The sequence below is a fragment of the Xenopus laevis genome, chromosome 1S, assembly GCF_017654675.1.
Source record: "Xenopus laevis strain J_2021 chromosome 1S, Xenopus_laevis_v10.1, whole genome shotgun sequence".
Lineage (NCBI taxonomy): Eukaryota > Metazoa > Chordata > Amphibia > Anura > Pipidae > Xenopus > Xenopus laevis.
In genome coordinates, this window is record NC_054372.1 from 127,238,706 (window position 1) to 127,255,939 (window position 17,234).

Genomic DNA, 17,234 nt, shown 5'->3' on the forward strand with positions numbered 1-17,234 from the left:
CATTCCCTCCAATCCTAAAAACATTTTGGATTCTATAAAAATGGAATGTATGTTTTCTTTATTTTAGGACCTACGGTATACTCCCCCTTTTCAAAAACCAGAAGGCATGATACATCTTGGGCAATGGAGTATGGGTAAAATGGTACTGTATTACTCCCTCTTTCCATATTAAGGAGCAGGAAAAAAAGCACAGATTATATTATATTATATATTACATTACTTACTTTATTTATTAAGAAGAGAAAGAAACTTATGACAAGCCATAGGCTGAGGTTTCTAGGTAAATTGCTGTGTAGCCATTGGGGCAGCCATTCAAGCACTGTAGATAACAGATACGTTCTGAAGAATCCCATCGTAAACTAAAGAGTTTATCTGTTATCTGCTGTGTATCTTGTGGCTTTTCTCCATTTTCAGCTTTGAATGGTTGCCCCCATGGCTACACACCAAACACACCAGTTTTACCAGTGCAGTGCAATACTACGTTTTCATTCCTATAAAAGGCTTTAATTTTAGTGTTACTGTTCTTTTAAAGTAATTAAATCACCATCAAACTAAGAAAAAGGTTCAATGTACAATCTTAAAAGTGCTATTGCACTGCTTTCCAACATATAATAATTTATTGCTGCAAAATCAACTTTATATAAAGGCAGAGATTGCAGATAAGAGCATCAAAACATTATTCAGCATTTTAAACTGAGTCTTACATTGCATTTAAGAAAATAGGTACTAGCATTAAAAAATTATAGTTTCTGGATGCAAAAGCATTGTGTGTGCTGTTAAATTCTGTTAAAATAGAAATGATGTATTATTCTAACAATTTATTGAGCCTTTTCAGTACAATTAGAAAGAGCTTTCAAGGACAAACTCTTTTCCTAGGGTTAGGTAAGTGAAAACATATTTCTATAAGTTAAGAAGCTATTGTAAGGATCTAATAAGTCATGAGAGATTTACTGCAAACACAGTATGAAGAGCAAAAGCAATTCTTGGCTCTTTTAAGGTCATAAGAAGATTATGGATATCTTAAACTAGAAAAAAAAATATCTCCTACGAGGAGCTAAATTTAGGATTAGTTAGATAATGCAGATGGATTTTTGCAAACTAAAGATTTGATCAGATAAGTTTTCAACTTTTCAAACTACCATCTTCTTGAATTTTTCTGATACATAAACTTGTGTCCTCTGTACCTGTGCAAGGATCACTTATTCTTCTACTCCATACCATAATCCATACCATGCTTATTCTATTTCATACCATGCAGTACAGGCATTAAGAAACTAAAAAGAAAGGGGCCATAAAATAACTGGGCATGACCAAGGAATCCTATACATGTCAGTGAGCTAAAAAAAATTAAATTAAATATTGACATTTTGTTCTTCTAATCTGGGCCTGACTTTTTTTTTTTAATAGTGGAACAGTGTCCCACTCTCCCATTATGACTATGTCTCCTGTCCCCTAAACTATGTTCCCAGTTTTGCTGGCAGTATTTCCACCTTTATAACCTCTCTAGGACATTTGACCTATTTTGTCTTCTATCTTTTGCTAAATGACAACATAATACCTACACCGCTTTTTATCTGTTTTAAATTTATCCAGTAGTGATGAGCGAATCTGTTTTTTTTTTTGCCGAAAAATTCACAAAACAGTGGAAAATCCACAAAACGCATTTAGCTCAATCGGTGTCAATATTTTTTGGCATACGTCAATTTTTTCTCACTCCAAATGCAAAGTCAATGGGCATTTTTCTTGTGGCAACTTTTTTGTCCAAATACATTAAAGTCAATGGGCATGTTTCTTATGGTGACTTTTTTGTTTAGCGACAATTATGTCTTGGTGACTTTTATGTCACCCCCAAATTTTTTTCGGCAGATTTTTGTCACATTTTCAGGTAAAAATTTGCAGTTGGCGAAGTGTGGAATTTTGCCCCAAATCCATGCCTGGCAAAAAAATTCACTCATCACTAGCAGCAAGTCAAGGAAATCCTATATAACAAGCATCCTTGAGTGAATTATTATTTCAGTAACCAATTGCTCAAGTCTGGAAGCTTGAACATTAATAAATTAGCTCCTCAGGAGCCCATTTACTAACAATCTAATTTCCTTTTTATTCACAAATCTCCAAAAATTTGGTGTTTTTCTTTATTTCTTAAAAGTTTTAAAATCGAGATTTTAAAGGGGCACAATCTTCACTAAATCCTACATTAGAAGAAATAGTAAGAGAGCAAATTTTATAGTATAAAGGGGTTATGTAATAAAAGACACTAAGTTTGCCCAGGAGCAGTAACCCATAGCAACCAATCAGCAGGTAGCATTTACTGGTGACCTTTTTAAAAGCATGCAACGTATTGGTTACTATAGGGGGAATGTAATATGTTTTGTTTGAAAAAACCTTTGTCAACGTTAGCACCCATTTTTGGTTAAATACCTCAACGACTTCCTCTGAAAGTTTGCAATAATTCACTCTACCATATAAAATTTTATTTCTGAACCAACAAATTTATTGTCAGTCTGGGAAACTGACTGAATCTGTTTAGCCCCGTCTCAGATTTCAAAATTGAATATAAAAAAATATGTTTGCTCATTTGAAAAACAAATTTCAGTGCAGAACTCTTCTAAAGCAGCACTATTAACTGATGCATTTAGAAAACAAAACACTTTTTACCGTTACAGTATCCCTTTCAGAGATACAGTGTTCTAAAACATTATCTTTATATTTTTTTCAAGTACTTTTCATCTATATGTGCATGCAGTAAACTAACTATTTACAGTACAGCACAGACAGACAAAATTAAATCTTTCATCCCATTATGCTTTTGAGAGCTTAGAGGAAAATAATAATTTGACCATTGCTATTAATTCAATCTAACAAATATCTGGTTCAGCATTCTGAATTTATTTAAGGATGGTGTAAAGCAATATTTGATTCGGTTCAAGCAGATGCTTGCAGGCTCTGATTAGGAATCAAAGCTTGAGTTATATTCCTTACTGTACCACCAGGGCTGCTATTCGAGCTGTGATTCCTGATCACAGCTTGTCAACAACTGAGAAATTACTACATGGGGGTAATGATAGATCACTTCCTTCACAAACTCCATCTTATTGATAATATTTTGGAAACAGAGGAACCTGGAATTATTTATCCATGTACAGAGTGCACACTACATATAGCATGAACTAATTCAGTTTCTGTTGAAGCTCAAGTTGGGAAAAAACAGATGGTTGAGAGAAATAGCTAAGTATCAACTAGATAGAAAAATAGACCAGCAGTTCTGTTTTGTCTAAAATACATTTAAAAACAATTTGAGGAGCAGTGTATGTGAGAGATGAAGTAACAAAAAGAAGTCTTGAAAGTCTTCTGCAGTTCATAGACTTCAGAGAAAATGCAGTCATGAACAGCAGCACCTGCAGAAAATAACAAGGGATGACAAGACGTGATTTTGTTTTCTGGTAGCTGGCTACATAGCAGGTTTCCAGTTTTTTAATGTATTTAATAGAATGATGCTAGTTAACTATTGTCAGATATGTATTTTAGCAATGGCTGTTAAATATAGAGACACAGAGAAAGCAAAAACAATAAGAAAATGTATGATAATCTATAATGTTATGTAATGTTGATGGAGCAACTGTGTGATTACTGATGCTAAGGTATTTATTGGTATAGGTTAGCTTATGTATGTCAACTTTCTTTATATGTATTAGATGCCCTCCTATTTACAATGGAAATGTTTTGGAAGGTCATACTTGAAGAATGCTTATCCTATCCCCCCAGCTACAGCTAAACAGGAGGCGTTGAGATCAACAAGTTAAGAATAGCAAAGTGGAGATGCTTAGACAACAAATGACAGAAAGATTCACTATCAAGAAAATGCCTGGTCATGAGCATTCTGGATAACAGATTATATACATAGTTACATAGTTAGATCGGGTTGAAAAAAGCCAAAGCCCATCAAGTTCAACCCCTCCAAATGAAACCCAGCATCCATACATATATTATTTTTGCCAAAGTGCATAACCTTGCATCAATCAACATTCAACCCCAGTTTGCTGCCCAGTTTTCCAATTTAGTCAAATCACTCTGCAAAGTGGCAGCATCCTGCATGGAACCTATAGTTCTGCACAATTTTGTATCATAAGCATACATGTAGTAGTAAAGTTCTATGAATAATGAATTAAATAAATGCTATACAGTAGCATTTAATGTAAACTGTATTTGTAACCGATCAATACTTTCTGTCGCATCTCAATCTCAACAATAATCTCATGGGGCAAATTCACTAACCTGCAGAGTTTCACTAGCGCAGCCTTCGCCGCACTTCGTCAAGCAAAGCGAAGTTACGTTAGTGATGCCTAATTTGCATACGGCGCCAAGTAAAAGTACAATGGATGTATATGTAGCAGCAAATACTTACACTACACAAGCCTGGGAAAGCTTCATAAAATAAAATAGAGTTGTTATTTGCCCTATTCATGTGCCCACTGTATAGTTTAGGTGACATATGTTAGGAAATGTAGGGGGGAAGGAGGGTACCTCTAAAACAATTTACGATCTTTTTCAGCCTATCACCCTTAAAAAAGTAAAAGATGCCAGCGTTTTTTGGGACTTATAAAAAATTTCAACTTTTTTTGAAGCAATCCCTATCTACTCTATTGCACTTCGCCTGGTCTGAGGTGGTGAAGGCAAGTCTGGTGCAAGAGTAACGTTCAGTAAAATGTGCAACTTAGTGAATTAGCGTAGTTACGTCCCTTCACCATAGCGCAACATCGCCTGGCGTAAGGGTGCGAAGTAGCGCTAGGTCCACTTCGCTAGTGAATTTACGCCAGCGGCCGTTAGTAAATCGGCGAAGTAGCGAAATGACGTCACGCTGGCAAATTTGCGCTAGCATTAGCTGCTTCGCGCTTTAGTAAATTTGCCCCTGTACAGAGTTTGTTTGTTTTCAAGAAATAGAAGAACAGATTAATGTGTAATAAATCATTGGTAAGTACAATTAAAAAGACTCAATATAACTCTATTAATATATTTTGGGTTTATAATTACAAAGTTACAAAGCAAGTGTTTGTACAATATAAAAATATTATCATTAAGCTAATTACTAGAAATACAAATTGACATCAGTGCTTGACTGTGGTTTTGAAAATGCTTTAGCGGTGAGAAGAAGCAAAGAATTTAGGGAAAAACCCCTTAATTCTTTTTCAGAGGGCACTTCTGCTCCAGTTCTGGCTGTGATCTGCATCTTGCACCAATCATATATTTGTTTTTATTGTAGCAGACTGTTCAAAACAAAAGTACAGATTGTTTGCTATGATTAACAGCCCTAGAATAATTTAGCATTAAATGGAACACCAAGGGAGTCATTTACTAAAATCTAAATTTTTCTTGTTATTGTATTAAAACAACTTAGACTTAGACTTAGACAAACTCCCATCCATATTTTTACTGGTGCTGAAAAATCCCAAAAATTTTAATTTTTTGGGATTATTGCCTGAAAACCACAAATTATTTAGATTATTTTACGACACTCATCGCAGTTCATGGTATCTTCCAATTGTTAAAGGGACATCTACCATTGACTTCTAAGTGACCTTGGCAGGTTTGAAGTTGAGTGTTTTCTGATTAGGACCTTTAGCTACCTCTGTGTATAATACATCTACAAAAATGTGAGATTTTTTTTGAATGAAAAAATTGTGTTTTACCCTTTAAAATTCTGACCAGAAAAATTCGGACTTAATAGCCACACAAATTTAATTTGTTCCCATTTGGAGCACTCTATTTGCTTAGCATTTAAACTATAAGGTATACCATTGCTAATTAAACCTGGTTTCCTTCAAAGTATTCCTTTTGCTTATTAATTTCACTTTTCTAAATGGTCAAGTTATGATTACACTGTTTATTTTATACATTGAAAGTAGCATTTCCTTTTGTTAAGTTAAAAATGATGATTACTTGCACTAAAAAAGAAGCAACTGGAAAATATGATGGCATATGCCTAAAATTCTTACAATTCCATAAAATGCAAACAAATGTGTGCAATGAGTTGGAGAGTAAATATGGACATATCCTGGCCACATTTCAGCTACATAAATCAGTCCCTGGGTAGTGAACAATTGGGCCAAATTGCACAGATCCAGATGGTCATGGAGACCTGTGCAACTTAGGACCCTAGACAAGAGCAGACTGTACAGGCATTTGTAGCCAAGAACCACCCTGATTTTTTGCCTAAGTAATACAATATTTGTTATTCTATATACTATTCATAGCATATATAGAAGAAATTAAAATATATTCAAATTAAACTTTATGATTGCTACATTACCTGTCTATGATGCCACATATGTCAAATTGCAGATCAGTGAAGTTTCCAGACTTTCCTTGTTGTAATGAAATAATGTCTATTAAATTAGAACCAATGGAAATTAACTTCATGCATCCCAGAAAGCTCCTTACGGGGCTAAAACACCCATGATCAGTGCTGTTGTCAGGACAACCTGAAAAGGGAAACAAAGACAAATCAAAACCATAGCTGTCAGATTATAGATACCCTGGGCAGAATTACCAGCTAATTTGTAAAATAGTTTTTTTATGATATTGAATAAAATGATGAAACCATGATTGTATCCCTAATTGTTGAAAGCTGATGCTGGTACCCTTTTAGACTTTCATCAATAACTGTGTTGTTTTTTATTACAACAAAAAAAGGAAGCAACGTTACTGAACCAGACACTGGAGGTGTCTTCAAGGGAAGGGGTGACATGCAGGTATTATATATTATTTATCTTAGTCATAGTACTTTTTATGCTTTTTTTTCATATGCACATGTTTCTGGTAATAATGATTGTACAAGGGTATTGTACAGATGTATTGTTAGATGACACTTATGTATTTCTATCATTTGCTGATAAATACTGCATGTGCAGTACCCCTATTCTAGTGACTCTCATAGCAGTTAGCTGCATAATATACTGTATACACTATTTGACATGAGTAGTAATGGGCGAATTTATTCGCCAGGCACCAATTTGCGCAAAACAGTAGCGAATTTGCACAAAACAGTAAGGAAAATTCACTGGCGAAAATTTGCCAGAGTCAAAAAACGAATGCCGGCGTCAAAAACGAGACGCCGGTACCATTTGGCAAATTTTTCGCAAATTCGCCCATCACTAGACATGAGTACTGTACTTGCAGATGTATTAGCTTGTATCACATATATGAATACATAAGGAGGCACATGTTTCAAAAGTCGATTTTCAAATTCATGTGAGTTTATAAAAACTCCCAAAAACTCCTATGAACTTGAAAATCAAAACTTATAAAAAAAAAATCAAATTTGTTCAACTCGGGTGAATAGAATTGACCCAAAAACTCGAATCGAATTAGATTTGAGTTTTAAAAACTCGATTCAAGTTTTTTCTCAGAAAAAAACTTGAATGTCAGGAATGCTGCAAACAGCTATAAATTGATCCCAGGAAGTCTCCCACTGACTTAAACAGCTATTCGGCAGGTTTTAGGTGGTGAATAGTCTAATTTGAGTTCTTAAAGGGCAAGAATATGATAAATCTCGAAAAAAGAAATCGAATTTTTAAAAAAAAACTCGATTTGAATTTGTATAATTCCCTAGATGAATTTTGAATTAGAATTTTCAATTTGACCCTTCATAAATCTGCCCCTTGTTATATCATCCAGATTTAGGTGTAGTTATTTTCTAGATGCATGTCCTGGATTGCATATTTGTCATTTCATGTTGCTTGCTGATATTACTAGTGTTTCTAATTATTTAGAACACTTCCAAACACATTGATTGAATTCTCTTTAACAGAGATCAGCGAAAATACTGTGGTTGTGCAGACTACAAATGTATGTACCCAGATAAGTGCTTTCTAGCATATCTGTGTAATCTCTAATGGTAAAGAATGAAATACATAGCAAAATTAGGAGATGTCAAATATATATATGATTCAATGTGCTTAACCCAAATATTGTGACGTACAGACTGTGGGAAGTTGTTTGGTCACACTCTATGAATCCACAAATGTGTGGGATACTCTGCCAGGCATCCAGAAGGTATAAACACTACTTTAATTATTATCAACAGCCATGTGCCATGTGCGGAAACTGTTTATCTTATGATAATCTTAAACATGTGCCATATTTTTGTTAATGGTTCTAGCATAGTATACTCCTACTTCAAGTATAACAGTACTTCCAAATGCCATGAATGATCTAAAACCATTCAAAATATCTATATATCTTGCCCACAAAATAGCCAATTCAGATCATATGTCTTGGAAACTGGGAAGCAGTATCCAATCTGAAGCAAAGAAAAAGTTTGGAAAGCTTGGTAAGTTTCAGCGAGAGTGAAGGTCTGAGCACCAGTGATATAACTTGAAAGTGTCACTGTTTGTGAGGCAATGCTTGTGTGTTGGGAGATAAGCTGTATGTAATATTTTTCAATGTTAAAATCTTTATGTTCATATTCATGGAACACATTATAGTGGGCTCTGCACATTCATAAAGTGGAATGATATGGGTTGAATTGTGAATAAACTGGCAGCAGGTCAGGTCCAGTCCTTAAGAGGGATATAAATGACCTGGAGAGAGTGCAGAGACGTGCAACTAAACTGGTTACAGGGATGGAAGAATTTAATTATGAGGGTAGACTGTCACAGTTGAGGTTGTTTTCTCTGGAAAAAAGACACTTGAGAGGGGACATGATTACTATGGAGTGTATGGATGGGTAGGTGTAAGTGTGTGTATATATGGGCTTTGGTTTTCATATGTAGGGGTTGAACATGATGAACTTTGGGCTTTTTTCAACCCAATTTAACTATGTAACTATGTCATTATGTATTAAAGAGGGGTGGACATGCAAAAAATGGCTTAACATATTTTTTAATTCTGCATTTATTTTAAATGAATACTTGTAGATCAGAAAAGAAATACCATTGTGTCCATAACAGCGCATTCTTATTTCCACAAATCCCACTGCAAAGCTTTAAAATGGACCCTTATGTGAGGGTACTTTTGGAAGTAAAGTGTTTAAAACACTTTACTTCACCTTTAAACTGTTTACAGTTAATTTAAGTTCAATAGTCGTAAACTGTAATGGCATTTATATATATTTAAAAATGTTTCTGCTGTTTCATGTCTGATATGACATGCCTATGAAAATGGTAAAGCAAGACACTACCCCATAAAATCCAGATGAGAGAAACCTTGAAAATATTTTCTCTCTTGTCAGTCTAGAACCTCAGAGATCATGCTTTTCCTTTGAATGCCTCTTGTTATAAAAAAGAGTAAAACCTACATTGCTGAATGATCCTCATCTTACTCTACAGCATGTATCAATCTTTGTCTTATTATAGAGGGTTTGCCTTCTGTATTCATCTACCAGATTGATGGTAATACTCCACAGTAAATTTTGATCTCTGAGTCGTTTTTCAAACTCAGCAATAACAGAAGGCAAAATAAATCTAAGCTTTGTCTGGTGCTCCTGAACTAAGCATAGTCTCTCCATGACCTTCTAGAATCATACATTTCATAATACATTTTACTTGTTCATTTTGTAGAGGAATGCTGCTGAAGTTTTAATCTGTATTTGTAATAATAAAAATAATGTTATTTATATTAATTATGGGTTAAAACAAGCACAAGCCACTTCAACTCCTTGAAAAATACTCTTCAATTACATAGGGGTTTATTAATTAAAATAATATTTTATAGGGGGAAAATTATTTTTTTTAAGATTTATTAAACCCAGAATGTGTAGAAGTCAATAGCGGATGTCCTGAATATATCCTGATTTGCACTGGGTTTCCAAGAAGTGACAGTATTCAGGGGTAAAATCGCAAAAAGTCACGGTATTTGGGCGTGAAATCCAAAAAAGTTGTGGTATTCATACATCAAATTTAAAAAGTCCCTTTATTTGGATTTTTTCATGATTTTATCGAGTTTTTTCATGCACAAGACATTTACATGAACATTTATAAATAAATAGGGGGGAAAATCTGTGCGGATTTGGTTGGAGTAGTTTTCAGAAATTTTTGAAAACTTCTCTGATTTTGATAAATAACCCACTTAATGTGGTCCACCAGCTAATCACTGTGAATCTTATGCACAAACAAAAACTTCAGCAATGATTTAGAAGTTATCTGCTTAAAAAGTCAGTTTTATAGTCCAGGTAATATTAAGTACAGTAGTTGACATGGTGCATTAGCAGATGAATTGTTTGGTGGTCTTACAAGATGGTCTTTTGAAACTAACACATATCCTGGCATACATGTCCAAATCAGCTTTATGAGCCATATTGTAAATGTATGGATGGCTTAAATAGAAATTTGGATATGCACTATATGGTCAAAAGTATCCCAAAAACTGCCACTCCAAAATATAATCTGAAAACCAAGGTTATTTACATGAAGTTGGTCCTTTTTGGGAAGTCTTTTAACTGGATGTGGGAATATTGTTGCCGGGATTTGCTTTTATGATTCTATAATAACATTAGTGAAGTTGGGCAGCAGTGTTGGGCAGTAGTGATGAGTGAAGCTGTCCCGCTTTGATTTGTCAAAAAAATTGAGAAACGCATTGAAGTCAATTGTGTCAACATTTTCTTTATGTGCAACAATTTTTGGGGGCATTTTTATCTTATGGTGACTTGTCTTTTGTCTCTGCAACAATTTTGTCTTGGCGACTTTTTTGCCACAGCGAAATTTTTCAAGGCAGATTTTGCCACAGTTTAGCTAACAATTTGCAGAGGGCAAAGTGTGGAATGTCCCTGCAAATCCATGCCTGGTGAAAAAATGTGCTCATCACTATTGGGCATCCAGACCTGGGCTGCAGTCATTACTGAGATTCATCACATGGGTTTTCATTCGGGTTGATGCCAGGGCTCTTCTAAATTAAGTCATGTTCTTATACTCCCATCTATGTAAAACTATACTGGTAAGAGTTATCTGTGCTTGGGGGCATAACTGTCCTGAAACAAAAATGAGCCTTATTTAAACTTTTGCCAAAAGTAGGAGAATTATTATTATTTATTATATTTAAGAATGTCACTGTACAGTGTAACTAGAGCTCTAGTCCAACACATAGGAAAACAGCCTCAGACTACTAAGTGGTGAAATTTAAAATTTATCATCCAGGATTAGTTTTCTGTGCCCACAGCAGTAACCTTTATACCACATTATACCACTTGGAATGCCCATGGTGATGTTAGGTTTGTTTGCCTCTATTACTAAATTTATTCATGGTAAAATTCCAGGTTTTGTCATCAGCCAAATTTTTTCAAGAAACTGCAGCAAAATCCATATTCGCAACTTCTGTAAAAATAAAATATGCATCAAAAAATGTCCATTGACTACTTTACGTTCTGCAAATATATGGGCAAAGCAAAAAGGACAGATTCGTTCATACCATTTCCACTCAACCCCATGTAGTCTACAAATATAGTTCATGTGCTCACATTGCTTCCAGAGACAGTGGACAGTTCTAACTGAGCACATGTCATTTACTGTAAGTGTCTGTCCATATAATATAGCTTCTGTACAAAGTGAAATAATATGCAGTAACTTTATTTGAAAGTAACCCTAAATAAAGAAATTTCTCTTTGTTATATCTAGTATAAGTAATTCTAAAACAACTGGGCTCCCTAATCATTTAAGATGTTTCACTACTCATCTGAGTAGCTTTTTCAGTTCAACTGATTTGTGTGGGAAGTCCTTGGCATATAAACTCTTCCACTAATTAAATCCCAATGGCAATTGTAACTCTTCAGAGAGGCGACATCTAAAACTCACACAGTTGGGTTACTGTGATATGATTACTAAGGTATCATGCAACTCCTAGAAACAGGTGTTACTTGTGAGAGTACTTGTGAATGGATGCGTGACGATAACAATGTCCAAATCTTGGATAAAGAACACCGCTGGTTTGAACGAGAGGTAAAAGAGGCAATTCATGTAAAGGTGGAGAAACCATTCTTGAACAGAGGCGGGGGCCTTCGACACCACCTGTCTGCTACATACAATGCTGTTCTAACATCTGTACCCCGGCAGTCTCAGAACACGTCATACATCCATTAATGCAACTCTCACAAGTAACACCTGTTTCTAGGAGTTGCATGATATATTGGTAATCCTATCACAGTAACCCCACAGAATCACACCTCTGAAATTTAGATGTCACCTCTCTGAAGAGTTACAATTGCCATTGAGATTGGAGTAGTAGAAGAGTTTATATGAACTGAAGAACCTGCTCCTATGAGTAGTGAAACATCCTCAATAATTACACAGCAAGCCCAGTTGTTTTAGAATTACTTATACTAGATATACCATGACCTGGATGAATGAAAATCTTCATAGTCATATTCCTCTGTTATTTCTTCAGGAGGGGGAACTTATTAACTTATAATTTGACAGGCCTGCAACAAATGGAGCTTATTACCAGCATTGCAGCATTACACTGCCATAATCATATATAAATACCCCAGCCTCACGTTAACACAAGCATCAACTTTACTTACTTTTTTAACTTTGATTATCACTTTTACCTGTAGAGTTTTGCATGTTGATGCATTAGCTCTAGTGTTCTTCTGTATGAGCTGTTTTCTACATCTATTTAGGAGGTAATTTAATGTGATTTGCACTGACACTCTTATTCTGATTCTGTCACATTGATTATTCCTCTATAACTTAGGCCTTTCTCTTTTGCCATTTAACGTCTCCCTTTGATCATGTTCAAACTCCATCACACAAAGATTGCCATTCCCTGGATATTGTCTTCACAAAAGATTACACTTTTTATTGCCTTACCATCTTGTTTCCATTTCTGTCACATACTGTACTCTTAATCCCCTCTGCTACTGCTCTACAGTCTGCTCTGAATACCCAATCAATTAAACTTCTTGCTCTGTCTTTTCACTTGTTTTTATGCTTCCATTCTCTGTTTTTCTTACTCTGACTAGGAGTCCTTGGAATAAATGTCTAGTTTCATTGCACTTAGTGGAAAGTTTGTGGATTACAATCAAGCTTTCCTCATCACAATGCCTTTCTTCATAATTTTCTTTGTATCCTCTAAATGTCATATCTCTCCTTGGAATTACAATGAAACCAGGTTCGATGATCAAATATTAAAGTTTATGATCACACAGTTAACCATAAAACTTTCATTAAAAGCAATTTTTTAAAACATCAACATAGATATAACAAACAATGGATACACTTAAGACCTAGTGATGTACTGGTTGACCCTAAACTTACAGGAATTCACAGGCTTACCGCCAGTTGGGTAGGATTGGATAGAAATTTGGGTAAACGTTGTGGGTTAGGGTTGGGAGTGGGTCAGATTGGGGAAGTACATTCCTCCTTTGCTCTCTACAATTCCGTGTCTTGGAACCAGATGCTTGCACAGAAGTAACATAGAGAGCAAGAAGGCACAGGTTTGGGTTGAGCGCAGGTCCTACAATGGCAACATTTTTCAGGTTAGGGTGCAGTTTAAGGTTTTGCAGATTAGGGTCATGAGTAGTTTGTCACGCACATCACTATTATTAACATAGACTGAGCCTGGGTGTATGAGTGAGAACTTTGTTTTGTCTGTAGAACTTTGTACTAAAAGATATTTTAAGCAATCCTGTATTTTCTCAGTTGCCAAAAAGCCATTCAACACCCAGTCATCAAGCTTTTCAATGTATTTGCCAGTACCACCACTTCAGTAAATGATTTCTGGTTACCATTTTAGAAGAGCATGAGGTATGTTTGGGAAGAAATGCTGTCAACGTACAACAAGCATTTCTGTACTCACATTTGTTCATTTGTTTTAAGAATATGAAATGACTTGTTCATGATGGTTAGCCGTTCGCATGGTTTGTTATTTTGTAGCATCTTTGTAACCATGTACTTGTTATATTTGATTACTGGAAATAAATATTTTCATCTAAAGTAGCAATTCCTATAATTTTCAGGTTGACAAGTCCTGTTGGTAATTGAATGCATTTTTGTCCCTTCTTGACAATTACTCATGTAGAGCTGAGATATTGGTCTCAATCATTTTCAAGGATTTTGATATATTGATTCTTTATGCTGGTGCAATTTGCATTGCTTTAATGTTCTGATTCTGTATACTGGTTCCATTTTCAGTTGCTTAGTGTTATGGCACCAATGGTGTTTTGACTGTCTTTGCAGAAAATAGCACTTGGAACTCCAAAGTGAGAGTTCCCTATTGATGTTTGTCTGTCACCTCCAGTGTTTGCAATTGCTATTTCCACGTTTACATGAATTAATTTTTTGGGGTTTAGATCCCCTTTAATCAGACAAAAACTGTATTCATAAAAATAGTTAGAAAATATTAACATCTAAGTAACCATCCATTTCAAATTGCAATAAAAATTGAAGAAAGATGGTGTTTCTTAAGAAAATAACACTGCATACCTCCAAAATAATAATAATCTCCTGATCTCAGTTGAACTGGTAAGACAGTTTGCAGTGATAAAGTCTCTTGGTTATCGATGGTTACAATAAGACGATTTCTTTTGCCCAGAAAAGACAGAGAATGCCAATGCCCATTATTTAAATCAAAGCCTAGAACAACAGAAAATGTTAAATAACACAATCTAGGATCACAGAAACAAGTATAAACTAACAGGACAATTCATTTTTAAGCAAAAAATTACTACATTGATATTTTATGCTATTTGCTTATATATACAGAGAGTTTTTGACATGAGACTAAATGCTATCCACATCTATGGTCAGGGAAAGAATTTTCAGGCGCCCTTTTATATTTAATGTAAGAAATAAAAGGCTACAGTAGCAAGATTACTGATGTAATTCATATATGCAGATACTGATGTAATTCATATATGCAGATACTGATGTTCCTAGTCCAATCTGATCAACAGGTCAGTTTTGTCACAGACAGGAGGACAAAATATTGGCTAACAAAGTATACTGTAATTGGGCTTAAAGAACAATGAAAACTGTGTTTTAAGCCCTAGTGACATAATATCTAGCTGCTTTGTAATTTCGAAAAACGGTCCGCACACACCAATATTGCAGTCGGGGATTGTGCCCCTTTTATTAATGCCACCAGCAATCAATAATCAACGTTTCGGGGGGACACAGCCTCCCTTCTTCAGGAAGAAGGGAGGCTGTGTCCCCCCGAAACGTTGATTATTGATTGTTGGTGGCATTAATAAAAGGGGCACAATCCCCGACTGCAATATTGGTGTGTGCGGACCGTTTTTCGAAATTACAAAGCAGTAAGGTGACCTGGCAAGGTCAACGGGAGACCAGCACCACTACGCAGAATAAGTGGAAGGAGGTGTGCGGTAATATAAAGTTTCATTGAACATAATATCTAGCAGCATCATACTTTAACAACCTACACTTTAAGATAAGATATTGTATTAAAACGTTAAAGTTTTATGTTTTATAATGTCTTTCAGAAAAGATGATTGTATTATTTGAATACACACCTGTAGCTGTGTTATACTGGCTTCTTCCATGCTTGAACAGGCTCATTTTAAACTTCCCATCCATAATATACAATACTAGATCCAAAGACTCAGGGCCAAGTTTGTAAGAAAATAAGGTGCCATCTTTATTCCAGGTACGAAACTGGAAACTGACAATTAATCCATCTTGTTCTAATCCAGGCAAAGCTAAAAAACTATAGGAGTTTAGAAATGTAACAGGGACTGTTTCAGGCTCCATACAAGAATAGGAAAGTTTTCCCTTGAAAGAGAGAGAAACAATCATTTAATGTGTTAAATATTAAATATATTTTCACCAGATCTATCTGTTTATCCAATGTGTATTCAAAGAGACGTTTTATACAATAACAAAATTATAGTTAAAACGCATGTCAATACAACTAAATTACCAAAGAAAAGTATGTTAATGAACAGGAATGGGATCTATTATCCACAAACCAGAAACCAACTATTCAGAAATACAGGAATGTTAAAGCTAACATCTGTTAACTGTACGGTTAACTTGGTGGTAAGTTACATGAATCTATGCTGGGAGGATATACTTTCTTTTTTAATGTTTAACAACCATATGCGATAAAAGGCTGTGCAGTAACTAATATCAGCGAATAAAATGTTTCCCTATAAACAGGCACCAGTAAATCAGCTAATTAGTCTTAAGCATTTTGCATAATACATCATATACCGGTAGGGATGTCGCGGACTGTTCGCCGGCGAACTTGTTCGCGCGAACATCGGCTGTTCGCGTCCGCCGCAAGTTCGCGAACGTCGCGCGACGTTCGCCAATAGGCGTTCACGTCAAAATCGTTCGACCATTCGACCATTCGAGCGCTAAAATCGAAGGATTTTCGTTCGAATCGAACGATCGAAGCATTGGATCGAATGAAATCATTCGATCCAATGGCTTCGATCGTTCGACTCGAACGAAAATCGTTCGATCGAACGATTACAATCCTTCGATCGTTCGAATCGAACGATTTTCGGATGATCGAAGTTCGCGAACAGTTCGCGAACTGTTCGCAAATTTTGCCGGTGTTCGCGAACGGCGTTCGCGAACACATCGGCGGCGGTTCGCTACATCCCTACATACCGGTACATACATTTTACATTTTTGTATTTTCATTGTATAAATATAACAACTTCTAGCGGTTAGGAAGGAAAAACTAGGCAGCAGAAAAAGTTATTATGTTTAACAGTTATTATTAATGCTAAAAACATTAGCATAAACAAATTATGCTGTATATTTATATCAGTAATTAAATGAGAAAAATTAAGTGTTAGATGTATCAACAGATTAATTTTCCTCTACCACTCAGCTAGATGTGTTTTCATTCTTGTCCTTATTTATTTTACACGTGATGGACGGGGTGGTTACTTATTGTTGTTTTTGGGGTCAGTGGCCGCAACACATTTAAAATTCAAGGGAATCAATTAGTTATTCCTGTGTCTAAATGAGATGATTATAGAACCAGAGCAACAACAAATTCAAATGTCTACTACACTGATCATTCCGTTAATTAACAAACAAGACTCTAATGAAATAGAGTTTTGCGTGGGAGACATTTCAATGTCAGATTGTTATGCCTTATTCATAAGAAACGAATAACTATTTAGAACGGCCCTATTTACAAATGCAGTTTGCAGTATTGTAAAAAAAATAACCGCATACGAAAATATATATTTTATTTCCACATATGGAATTGTAGCTAAGTCATATTAAGATACATACATACAGTATAATGTGTATCATTAATGTACATCT

General features: G+C 35.3%; 1 protein-coding gene across 2 annotated transcripts in view; it reads right to left on the reverse strand.

The window, feature by feature from the left end:
- LOC121399446 (contactin-associated protein-like 4) overlaps positions 1–17,234 on the reverse strand; it is a 183,851-nt gene that overhangs the window by 57,023 nt on the left and 109,594 nt on the right. For both annotated transcript variants that reach the window (XM_041580166.1, XM_041580167.1), the window contains 3 exons: positions 15,458–15,716; positions 14,412–14,561; positions 6,308–6,479 (listed from right to left, as the gene is read on the reverse strand). In XM_041580166.1, coding sequence (XP_041436100.1) covers positions 6,308–6,479; positions 14,412–14,561; positions 15,458–15,716 — 581 coding nt within the window. The remainder of the gene's footprint in view (positions 1–6,307; positions 6,480–14,411; positions 14,562–15,457; positions 15,717–17,234) is intronic.